Source organism: Callospermophilus lateralis, chromosome 7, assembly GCF_048772815.1.
Source record: "Callospermophilus lateralis isolate mCalLat2 chromosome 7, mCalLat2.hap1, whole genome shotgun sequence".
Classification (NCBI taxonomy): domain Eukaryota; kingdom Metazoa; phylum Chordata; class Mammalia; order Rodentia; family Sciuridae; genus Callospermophilus; species Callospermophilus lateralis.
Genome location: NC_135311.1, coordinates 12737981 through 12750371, shown reverse-complemented (window position 1 = coordinate 12750371; position 12391 = coordinate 12737981). Strand labels below are relative to the sequence as shown.

General features: G+C 44.9%; 1 protein-coding gene across 1 annotated transcript; it reads left to right on the top strand.

The window, feature by feature from the left end:
* The first annotated feature begins 4851 nt into the window (after window positions 1-4851).
* LOC143403712 (intelectin-1a-like) lies at window positions 4852-10790 on the top strand. Its single transcript, XM_076861853.1, has 7 exons — window positions 4852-4909; window positions 6367-6468; window positions 7544-7791; window positions 8115-8273; window positions 8966-9086; window positions 10102-10205; window positions 10638-10790. The coding sequence occupies exons 1-7, from the start codon at window positions 4852-4854 to the stop codon at window positions 10788-10790; spliced, it is 945 nt and encodes a 314-aa protein (XP_076717968.1).
* The last annotated feature ends 1601 nt before the right edge of the window (window positions 10791-12391 follow it).

Here is a 12391-nt window from a genome sequence, read left to right as displayed (position 1 = left end):
ATATGTTGCATATGTGTGTGGTCAATAAAAGTGACTTAAGCAATAAAACAATAAACACAAATTGGCATTATGGCAACACCTGAGGGGGAAATGAGGTGAAGTGATACAAAGGAGCACTGGGGTAGGGGTAGGTAACTGATAACGTTTTAGATCTTGGGTTAGGTCACGGGTTATAAGTATCTATTGCATTATAAAGGAAAGGAAGAGGAGGCAGAGGCAGGAGGATCACAAGTTCAAAGCCGACCTCAGCAACTTGGTGAGGTCCTAAAAGCAATTTAGCAAGACCCAGTCCCACAAATAAATAAATAGAGCTGAAGATTTAGCTCAGTGGTTAAGTACCACTGGGCTCAATACCCCACATGGGGCAAATAAATAGATTGAAGGCAGGCTGGAAGAGGAGCAGGGACAGAGTGGGTGAGGACTGACCTGGCTATCATATATCTCCGCTACTTGTTACAATTCTAAAGAATAACCACCAGGCACATGTAATCCCAGCTGCTTGGGAGGCCGATGCAAGAGGATCACAAGTTCAAGGCCAACCTCAGCAACTTAGTAAGACCCTGTCTCAGAATGAAATTTAAAAGGCTAAGGATGTAACTCAATAGTAGAGTGCTCGCCCAGAATGCCCTAGGTTCAATCCTCAATAGGAAGAGCTGCACTTTTTCTTTGAAGTTAAGCAGAACTATGCAACTTGTTCTAGCCAAGATTTGTGAACAGAAATTACCATTTTAAGGCTGACAGCTCTGAGAGATGCAGGGCATCCGCCAACATAGTATGAGACAGAGTCTCACTACATTTCCCAGGTTGACCTCCAACTGGAACTCCTCTTGTTTAACACTCCCCGACCAGTAGCTGTGACTACAGAAGGTGTGGGCCACCACCTTAAGCTATAAATCTATGATAGCTTTGACAGTGTGACAAGGACACAGAATCTGATTACCTTAAGAGTTGGGCAACTGATGACTTTTAGGGAGAAGATACAGGTTTATAATCTGGAAGGAACATATGGGAAGCTTTTGGGGTGCTGATAGTTCTATTTCTTGAACAGGATGATAATGGTACAGGTATATGCCTTGTAATATTCATTAAAGTGTGTGTGTATGTGCGTGTGTACAACAAACCTTTCTTTTTTAAAAATAACAAAGTATAACTAACTCACTAGAGACAGATGCTGGGCTGGAGTGAGGTGGCACTGGAGGGACTTTCTTCCACATGCTTCTCTCTTGGTGCACGTACATACTGTCAATTTTCTGTCTTGGGTACATTTTGAATTATTTTGACATGCACTGGCCATTGATGATGAATCTAAGTCCATCAAAAGAAATATTCTATCAAAACCATCATCTTACCTTCTCTTCTTTGTTTTTGCAGTGCTAGGAATTGAACCCAGGACCTTGTGCATGTTTAGGCAAATACTCGAATTCTTTTCTATACCTATCAGCACTCCCTCATCTCCCAATAACTTTCAGCTCATAACTACATACAACTTAGCCTTAAACCAGCTCCCTCCTGTACCCCAACATAGGTTATATTGTAAGTGGAAAGTGCATTTAGCTGCCATTGCTATCTCCTGCTATTTTTCTCCTCTGCCCTCAACATGTCATTGCCAATGTTAAAATAGTCCTCACTGGTCCTACAGTTATCCTCTTAACTCCTCCGATTCCTGTTTTCTGAGGCATATGAAAATTCAGTGATGAAGGAAGTTGAGCTAAAATACAAATAAGACCCAAAGTGGGGAAGAGAACGACTGGAGAGAGCAAGTGTCCAGCATCCACACAACCGCCCTGGCCACCAGCTATGGGCTCACTGTTGCTTCCAGATGTCTGAATAGTTCAACCCTAAAATCCCATCCTGATAGTCTATTTATAAGTGAGTGAACATAAGAGAAGACACTAATATGTTTCAGCTGATGTGCAACAGAAAGAAGCCACACTCAAATTGCAGATGCATAAGCAAAAGAAATGGCTGCTGTTGTTTTAAGCCACTTCATTGTGGAGTGGATTGTTATGTAGCAATAAGTAACTGACACAACTCCCATGGTGTGGATTTTGACCTTGGTTGTCCAGCTGATGCAAGAGGACAGGGGTATTTTTAATGGGATTGTAGGGATGGTTTGCTTTATAAGGATCCATGTTGGCACAAGTGTGGAGAAGGGATTGAAGGGGGCCAATACTAGAGACAGAAGAGGGTTAGGTCTGAAATAGAGGCCAGAGAAAGCCTTGTTATATGATTCATCAGTGTTAATCACAATCCCAGATGAATGGTTTTGGGCAATCTGGACAATTATTTTCTCATTTTTATTTGTTGAGTTGGAATGTGATGGCATTTGAAGACAGGGTTTTTAAAGAGGCAATTAAGTTAAAATAAGGTAATTAGGATGGACTCTAATCCAATATGGCTGGTATACTTATAAGAAGAGGAAATTCGGACACACAGAAATTGGACCATGTAAAGACACAGAGAGGTGGCTACTACAGCTAAGGAGAGAGGCCTCAGAAGGAACTAGAGCTGGGCATGTGTACCTTCAACTTCTAGTCTCCAGTCCTGTGAGACAATAGGCTGGCATTGTTTAGAGCACCAGTCTGAGCGTGGGTAAAGGAAGCCCCATGGAGCTAGTGCCACATGTGAGCATCTCAGGCCAATGAGACATTAGGAACAGGAAGCTGGGGGACTCTGGAGAAAGCTTGTTTCTCCTGAAAAGGAGCCACAGGAAAAGATGAGCCCTCCTCCCTGGGCTTGTAGGTAATGCCTGGAATACCAGTCGCCATCTTGAACTCAGTCGTAGGATGGAGTCTGGTGGAGAGAAGCTAATGAGTCAGTTAAGCATAAATCCTACCCTCTTTCTAGATTTTTTACTTCATTAAGTGATATATTTACTTTTTGTTTAAGCCACTTGGAGACGGGATTTCTATTAATCACCACTGAATGTGTCCTAAATGATCGAGACCTTAACTAAACAAGTGTCAAGGGCAGTGGGATTTGGAGGAGGTGGCATGGGGAACCTAGTGCAGAGGAAGTAGGAGGTACAATCAGTGGGACACAGTCACTGACTGGATGCTGGGGGTTAGAAGGGATAATGTCCCTCAAGCAGGTCTACCATTTTCCTAGACTCTTAGGTTCAATCAATCAATTGTAGACTGTTCCATGATGTGTGTGCTACTAAAGATGAGATGCAAAATGATACTAAAGATGTCAAAATATGAAAAAATATATCTCAGAATTAATTTAAAAAGAACTAAAAGAAGTATATATTTTCTCTGTGTGTGTGCACACAGTTTTTCTGGGTTTATTTAAGTACAAATGAAATACACACAGGAGTCTCCTATTCATTTCCTTCACTGTGCAGCCTGGCATTGGAGCTGGTGGCTCTGAGGGCCAGTAGGGTTTCTTTTTTCACGATGGCTCTGAGGTTCGTGGAGGAAATGCTGTGAGCAATCTCACACAATAAGACTCGTTGCTCAGCAGCAGCATTTCCAGCTCTTTGACATTGGGGACCAGGAACTTCCAGAAGCCACTGGAAGCCTGGACTTTTCTTCTTTGTTGCTCCCATAACCAATGTTGGGAATCAAGCTGTGACCCTGGAATCTTCTCTGTACCCAGTTGTGGCTATCCCTGGGTTTCTGTTGGTTATACTTTTGACATATCAGCCTGACTAGAGCTGAATGAGCTTCTTGTTCCTCTTTTTGATGACCTTGGACTTTGTGAGAGGTCTGACTGTGATAATGCTGAGCAGGAGATTGCTGGTACCCCTGCAGGCAGTGCAAGGAGGGGAGAGGGACAGAAGTGGGCATTCCTTCATGGGCACTGTTTTATTTTATTCTCTCAATATCAATGAGTGTTTTGTGCAAATCTATACTACAGACTTAAAAAGATAAAAAATACTAACTTACTCAAAGAGAGGTTCACAATCTTTTCCTATGGGTTGCAATGTTATCAGTACTGTAATGAATTAGGGATGTGGTGTCACTGAGGAGGATCCATCACTTCGTTTATAAGCTGATGGGATTTGGATAACATTGGGACAGGAATGATATAGGAGCTTTGACGCATCAAAAGTTTTTTGGGTTTTTTTTTTTTAATGAATTCAATCCCAAGTTCAATGTGTAGTAAAGTTTCACTAGTTTCTGGCAAAATGAGAAAATTAACAACCAAATAACAAAACTTTGTATGGAACTACATTTATTGGAGCTAAAGACTTCTACTGATTCTGAAATGGTACCTTTCCTCTTTCATTGTTAAAGTTTCTTTTTTCTATGAAATGATGATGATAGTAGATATTTAATAGGAGGAAAAAGTTTTTACTTAGCAGGAAAGAAAGGCACAAACAAAACCCCAAATCAATACCAACTCTTGAGAGCCTCCCGTATTATTTTTTTTAAGTACACAGGGCCATGAAATCCACAAATCTAGGAACAATGCTAGGAAATGAGCTTTACTATTTGTCCTGCTAATTCCATCATCATCACTGAATATCTTTCCTGTCATAACCAGAGGCCTCACCTCCTTGGGCATCATGCCAGGGGAGGGTGAGTCTGGAGACCTGGGCTGTGCCCCCTGTGCTTTCTCCATAAAGGGCTCAGCTCTCACCTCTCATTAGGAGCCTCTGCAGAGAAAGACCCAGTCTCCACTCAGCTGGCAACTTCAGCTCCTGGCCCTGTGTTGGCGGAAGGGGTTTGCTTTCTGTGAGTTTGGGGAGCCCTTATTTTAGCTCAGGTCTGGTTTAGTTTCCAGAGATGTGTGGAGTTTAAAAAAAAAAAATCAGGGGAACTTTGAGTCTTTGTAAGGAGACAGGAGTAAAGAAAAAAAGGCAATCAAGACAGTGACTTTCATCTTGCTTTTTTTTAGGCTACCATGACCCAACTCGGCTTCCTGCTGTTCCTCATTGTGGCCAGCAGAGGATGCAGTGCTGGTGAGTGTCCCTGTCAGGGGCCCAGTTCCCCAGCTCACCTGCACACAGCTTTCAAAGAACACACACTAGGCAGGGCTGCTTCCAGGAAGGGGGACTCTCCTGAGCCAGGGATGATGTCTTTGAGAGGCACAGAGGCCACCTTGTTGCTGATTTCTGGCCTCTGGAGGGACCTGGTCTCTAGCAGTGAGAGTATTGCTAAGACCTATCCTGGGTCTGGTTCTTTGTCTCTGTGTGGTCCTGAGGGGACCCTAGTAAGAAGTGTGGCCTCTCTTCACTATTTCCCACTACCATGGCCTGCAGTGACCTTGGTAATTGTGTGGTATACCCTGTGCCCAGAGAATGTTCTCTTTATAGTCTTCTCTATATAAGAATAGCAATGGCATTTTAAAATCTGTAATTCTTTTAATTGTTATTTATCTATTCTTTTTTAAAAGAGAAATATCTGTTTCTTTCCAGAGTACTGGGGATTGAACCCAGGGCCCTCTACCACTGACCCACATCACCAGCATGTTTTATTATTTTGAGATAGGGTCTCACTAAGTCACCAGATCACAGGTGACTGGCTGAGAAAAGCATGTTTCTACATATTATCTCACTTGATCTTTACAAAAATACTAGTAATTAGCTTCATCTTAGGCAGAAGGAAACTGGGGCTCGGGTGTGGCAAGTAGAACCCAAGGACTGTCCCCTGGAAGCCTGAGCTACTTAGGCCTGCATCCCTCTGACTTGAAAGCTTGTGATGCTTCCAGCCCTCCAGACTTTTAGACTGGTTTGCAGAGTTGACACTCGTGTACAAGGTTCTTCATTCTGTGCCCCTGCTGGTCTCCTGGCTGGAGTCTCAGCTCTGTCACCCTCACCCTCTGCCTCAACCACCTTAAGCTACCTGTATTTCCTCCTCAAGCCGGGCTTTGCTTCATTCTTTTCTCCAGGTCTTTGGACATGTTTTTCTCCTGCCTTGAATTCTCTTTTCTTTCTTCCAACTGATGAATCATGTCTATTCTCTCAGAGTACACTGTAGTGTCACCAGAACTAGAAAGCCTCTGTCACTAGGTCATCCTACCCCAGACAACCCCCGGCTCCCTTCAGACTTCTCTATTCTCATCTCAGAGTCTTTCTCTTGTTCTCCTGAGCTTATCCTTCATTCCTTTTAATAAACTTTTCTGTTGGTTTTGGCACCTCCCTCTAGAGGTAAGTTCCTGGGGATGATTAATTTCTTTGAATGCCGGGTGCCCAGGGCAGGGCTTGGCCCAGCACAAGGTCCTGTGGAGGGAGGGAGGTAAACCTGTGCTGGATGCTGGCTCAGATGAGCTGATGGATGATGCTGGATAGCTCAGGGTCTTTCCACCCAGGCAGCGAGGCTCTGCCACAGAGGTGGAGTGAGTTGGGGATTAGTGGCAAGGGAAGGCTGGGTTTTGTGTCAAAGCAGCAAAGAGAATGAAACTCTGCATATTCTCTAGCTGTGAGCAATGCTGTTTCCAAGGAATGGACCTGGTCATCACTGTCTGCATCTCTGCCTAGAAGCTGCAAAGAAATCAAAGAGAAGTACTTTGGTGCAAATGGTGAGTAAGGAGCCCTACCAGGATTTTGTCTTCGGTGAATTTTTTTTTTTTAAAGTTCTTTTTTGATACTGGGGATTGAACCTGGGGCACTTTACACTAAGCTGCATCCTAAGCCTCACCCCCCTCACCTTTTTGAGACAAGGTCTGTCTATGTTGCTGAGGCTGGCCTGATCCTTCTGCCTCAGCCTCCTAAATTGCTGGGATCACAGGTGTGTGCCACTGCACCCAACTGTTTTTTTTTGTTTGTTTGTTTTGGATTTTAGTTTAAATAAATGTGGTAAAAGGTATATACTATATATAGGATAAGCTTTGTCATTTTAACCAGTTTTAAGTGTACACTTCAATGGCATGAATTACTTTCTCAGTGCTATGCAGCCACCACCACTATCCATCTCAAGAAAATTTTCGTTATTCCAAACAGAAATTCTATGTTCATTAAGTAATGAACCCGTATTCTGCCTTCCCGAAGGCCCATGTAGCTGCTGTTGTACTTTCTGTCTCTATGAATTTGCCTATTTTAGTTTCTTCATGTAAGCAGAATCATAAGGTAACTGTACTTTACATCTGGTTACTTCCACTTAGCATAGTGTTTTCAAGGTTTATACATATAGCATGAATAACTAATTGCTTTCTATCAGTTGTGGATAGATATATATGTCAATATATGCACAATATAGATTTTATATGATGTGTGTATACACACTATTTTATTTTTCTGTTGAGTACATCAGTTATTTCCATGAGTCCTGTGACTAATCCTGCAATAAATGTTTAGTGTTTGAATCCTGTTTTTAATTCCTTTGGGCATGTACTAGAAGTGGAATTGCTGGGTCATATGAAAATTCTGTGCTTAATTCTGAGAGGAACGTTGCTGAGAGCTTGGATAATTCTGTGTTCTGCAGTAGGTTGTGTTATTCAAACTTGGGGTGTTCCACTACACCCAGGGATGCATAGTGACAGGACTCAGGAGAGGAGCCCTTAGGCCATGTTTCTAGTTCCCAGAGCTGTCCTGGTCATGGCACTGAGATGGCATGAGCTCCCAGACAGGGAGGCTCGGGGCTGGTTCTCTCCACAGATGGCCTGTATCTCCTCCGGGCCAAGAATGGTGCCGTCTACCAGACCTTCTGTGACATGACCTCTGCGGGTGGTGGCTGGACCCTGGTGGCCAGTGTGCACGAGAACAACATGGCTGGGAAGTGCACGGTGGGCGATCGGTGGTCCAGCCAGCAGGGCAACAGAGCAGACTACCCAGAGGGGGACGGCAACTGGGCCAATTACAACACCTTCGGGTCTGCAGAGGCGGCCACCAGTGACGATTACAAGGTGGGTGCCACTGGGAAAGGGGAGGACCTGAGTGTGGCTGGGCACAGCATGCAGGAGGGGGGTTGGGAGGGGGGCTGTGGACATGGGGCTGGAGCAGAAGGGAGAAACAGTCACACGCCTCGCATCCCAGTTTCCTCCCACAAGGCCATGAGGCAGTGGGGTGGTGGGGGGTCATGATCTGCTGGAGGTGGGTATGTGTGAGCACGGCTGGCCATCTGTCCACCTGGAGCCCAGAGCTGTCAGCTCAGCTGAGGGAGCCCATGTGTGTCTTTTGCCCCTGCGGGACCTGGGCTGGTCAGTCTCAGTGTTGGTTGCTTTTCCAGAACCCTGGCTACTTCGACATCCAGGCTGCAGACCTGGGCATCTGGCATGTGCCCAACAAGAGCCCCATGCAGAACTGGAGGAACAGCTCTCTGCTGAGGTACCGCACCAGAACTGGCTTCTTCCAGCATCTGGAACATAATCTGTTTGGCCTCTACCAGGTACACAGGGCTGCTGGCTGGGACTGGCTCTCCTGGGTGTAGAGAAAGGCAGGTGTGTGAGGTTGGGCAGGAAGCACCTTTCCATGGCCCTTTCATGTTGCCTCATCCTAATTTGCTGATGGCTTCTGTCCCACTATCATCAGAAATTCTTAACCAGATGACTCATAATGGCAATGTGGGGGGAAACATGGGAGGAATGGAGGAACCTTAGATAGGGCAAAGGGGAGGGAGGGGCTCGGGGGTAGGAATGATGGTGGAATGAGTTAGACATCATTACCCTAAGTACATGTATGAAGACACAAATGGTGTGAAAATACTTTGTATACAATCAGCGACTTGAAAAATTGTGCTCTATATGTATAATATGAAATGAATTTCATTCTGCCATCATGTATAACAAATTAGAATAAATAAATAATTTAATAAAGAAAAAAATAAATTCTGAGCCAGAGAAGATAAGAGACCCAGGAGAGAGAAGATTTTGGGCGGGGGTGGGGAGGGAGAAAGGGAGGGAGTGCACCAGTTGGCCTGGTTGTAGGAGAAAAGCAAAAAGGAAAGATTCTTATTTTGCCTGGTTTTGAAATAATCTCATTTACTGAGAGAACATTGCTTTCTCTTAATAAATGATAGTAACTCCCCAAACCAAAACTATTGTCCTTATCCAATGATTTTGTTGTTGTTGTTCCTTGTAGAAATACCCAGTGAAATATGGAATAGGAAAGTGTTGGACTGACAATGGTCCAGTGATACCTGTGGTGTACGATTTTGGTGATGCTCAGAAAACTGCATCATATTACTCACCCAATGGCCAGAGTGAGTTCTTAATGCTCCTTGAACTCTTAATAGCAAAGGTGATAAATTCAGTTATGATAGGAGGTTACTTATTAACACAGCTCATTCTCTTCAATGAATGTTACATGTATTGTCACATTTAATTTGCACAAGTACCCTTGAGGACTATTATGAACCCCACTTTATGAATCAGAAAACTGAAGCACTGAGAGGTTCAGGAACCTACCTGAGATCACGGTGCACAGGCAGGAGAGTAGCATGTGGGCTGGGGAAGTTTGACTCCAGATTCTGTTCCTAGCTGCCCCATTATCAACCCCTCAGCAACTTATTGAGACCAAGATTCACGTATACAGGGCAAATGATGAGACAATTTTACTTTTATTGTGAGGGGTAAATATTTATTTAATGTTCATCTAAGTTTGGCGGCATCTCCTTTGTTAGATTGAGCCCTAGTCTATAAAGTTCAAAGATGTTGTAAATACATCTAGGATTTAAAATTTTAAAATAAAAGAGAAGCCAGACATCCTAGTGTCTGTCTATAATCCCAGATGCTCAGGTGGCTGAAGCAGGAGGATTGAAAGCTTGAAGCCAACCTGGGCAACTTAATGAGACCTGTCTCATAGAGACATAGAGAGGGAGAAGGAGAAGGAGAGGGAGGGAGGGAAGAAGGGAGGGAGAGGGAGAGAGGGAGGAAGGGAGAGAGAGGGAGAGAGAAAGAGAGAGAGAGAGAGAGAGAGAGAGAGAGAAACTAATTGCTGCAACAGGCCTTTTTACCTGTTTGTTTGTGATTTCCCAATATTGTTGAATTTCTCCATACAAGTGCTGGTGAACAGAGACCCTCTCTGAGATCCACTTCTTGAGTTCTGGGGTTGGGAAAAGGTTGGTGAAGTTTGGGGCTGGGATGCACCAGTCATGACCACAGATGTGCTGGCCTCTACTCTTGAGCCTCAGCCTGGCGTCCACACTCTCTGGGCAGCCTAAAGGAAGCTATTTCTGGCATCCTCCTTGAGTGCTGTTTTCTGCATCTCATTTTCAGAGGAATTCACTGCAGGATTTGTCCAGTTCAGAGTATTTAATAATGAGAGAGCAGCCAATGCCTTGTGTGCCGGAATGAGGGTCACCGGATGTAACACAGAATTTGTGAGTCTTTGTTGGGACCAAAGGGGCTTGTGAATGAGGCTGTGAGTGTGTGTATGTATGTGTGTGTGTGTGTGTGTGTAAGAGTGTGGTGTGAGCATGTGTGTGGGGGGGTGTAACTTCCCTCCTCCTTGCTGAGTCAGACAATCTATATGAGAGAGGGAGATGTGCCCCCTCCTAGGGAGCAGCACTTAAGGAATTCATGAAGGAAGAGTCCATCCAGGGAATCCAAGAACAGATATTCATAAAAGTTGCAGGAAAGTCAGGAGGAGATGGTGTGTCACTAAGCTAAGGGTTGAGAAGTCTCTGGGAGAAGATCAACACTGCCCATGGAGAATGGATGGGGACCACAGATCCCTCTGGATGTGGCCATTATTACCTTTGGGCTCATCAGCAGCCCTCTCATCACCACCTCCTCCTCTCCTTGTTTCCTAGCACTGCATTGGTGGAGGAGGATTCTTCCCAGAGGGTAATCCCAGGCAATGTGGAGACTTCTCTGCTTTCGACTGGAATGGACATGGAACTCATGTTGGTTACAGCAGCAGCCGGGAGATCACAGAGGCAGCTGTGCTTCTCTTCTATCGTTGAGAACTGCAGACTATGGGGCCCAGAGCTCTTCTCCCAGGGATGGGGTCCCAAGGATGGAGAACCACTTGCTAGGAGCCGAGGAAAGAAAAATAAATCATATTAATTCATGCATTGGTGTTTGTTGGTTGGCTTTGTGACACTGTGACCCTTTGTTGATCAAGAGCAACTTAGAGGAGGGAAAGTCTATTTGGGCTCATGGTTTCAGAGGTTCAGTCCATGGTGGATCAAGTCCATTGCTCTGGGCCCAAGGTGAGGCAGAACATCTTGGTGTGGAGGAGGGAAGTTACTCTACTCATGGCAGCCAGGAAGGAGGTAGAGAGAGAGTGAAGACAAGAGGAGAGAGAGAGAGGAGAGAGTGGGCTGGGGCCTCAAGAAACTTCTAAGACACACTCCCAGTGACCCACCTTCTCCACCATGCCCGACCTGCCTCCCGTTACTTGCCCAATCAAATTAGGATGAACTGATTGGGTTACAATGCCCATAATTCAATTATTTCACCTCTGAATATTCCTGAATTAACATGGGATCTTTGGGGAGAGACACCTCAGATCTAAACCACAAGTGTTTTATGAATTCTTTTCATGTAGGCAGTGAGCACTGTTGGAGATTTCAAAAGACCGTCAATGCCTCTGAACAATTCTACACCAAACACTTTTGCACTTGGAATGTTGGGGCTTAGGAATCCTGACAGGGAATATGTCATCCCCCAAAGCCCTTCAGGTCACTCTCTCTTTAAAATAGCCAGAGGAGTAAAAGGAGGAGGCTTTTTGTCGTACTCCTTGTTACCTTACCCATATGGATGCTCAGTTTGCATCTTCAACCCGAAACTCCTAAGGAAGAAAATAGTCTTTGGGGGGTGAATGAGGGTGCAACAAAGAAGGAGGAGATACCCAATATCCATATCTGGTGTCTGACAGCCTTGGTGGTGGGTTTCTCCTTAGGGAAGGATGGGCTGGCAGGCCTCTGAGGATGACTCTTCTAGGGTAGTGGCTAACCCTCCTGGATCCCATCTTCAGGGCCTTGTTCAAAAGGGGCCAGGTGACCCAATCATCCCCACTGGGTTATCAGTACAGGTGGGATGGATGACATCAGTACTGGCCCTCAATTAAATGTTAGGCATTTTAAAGCGGGGAGGGCTTTATTGGAATTTATAACTGGATATTCAAAGCAGATCAGGGACTCTGGAGAGTGAATATAATAAAATAAGGAAGTAATACACAGAGGGATACCTGGGCTGGAGGCCCTAGCCAGAGCACTCCCTCTGTGAGCAAAGTGGAGGGATAAAGGAATTAAAGGAACTGCACTTTTAGGAGCCCTGAGATGTGTCTGGGTATGGAGTGTTTAAAGATCAAGGACATTGCCTGGTTAAAATGCACAATATCCTTGTACGGGAAAGAAGCTGCCATCTCTCAAGAGAGCTTGCAGAAGACAAGGGAAGGAACGATTTTGCAGCCACTGGGTGGGGTCTGGCACCTGGCAAACCTGGGATGGGCCTGAAATACAGGTCCAGTTAACACACGCTGCACGACAAAGAGTGCACTTAAGTGACCAGCAGAAAATCAAATGTGGAGAGAGGTTTACACAGGGAACAACTGGTCATG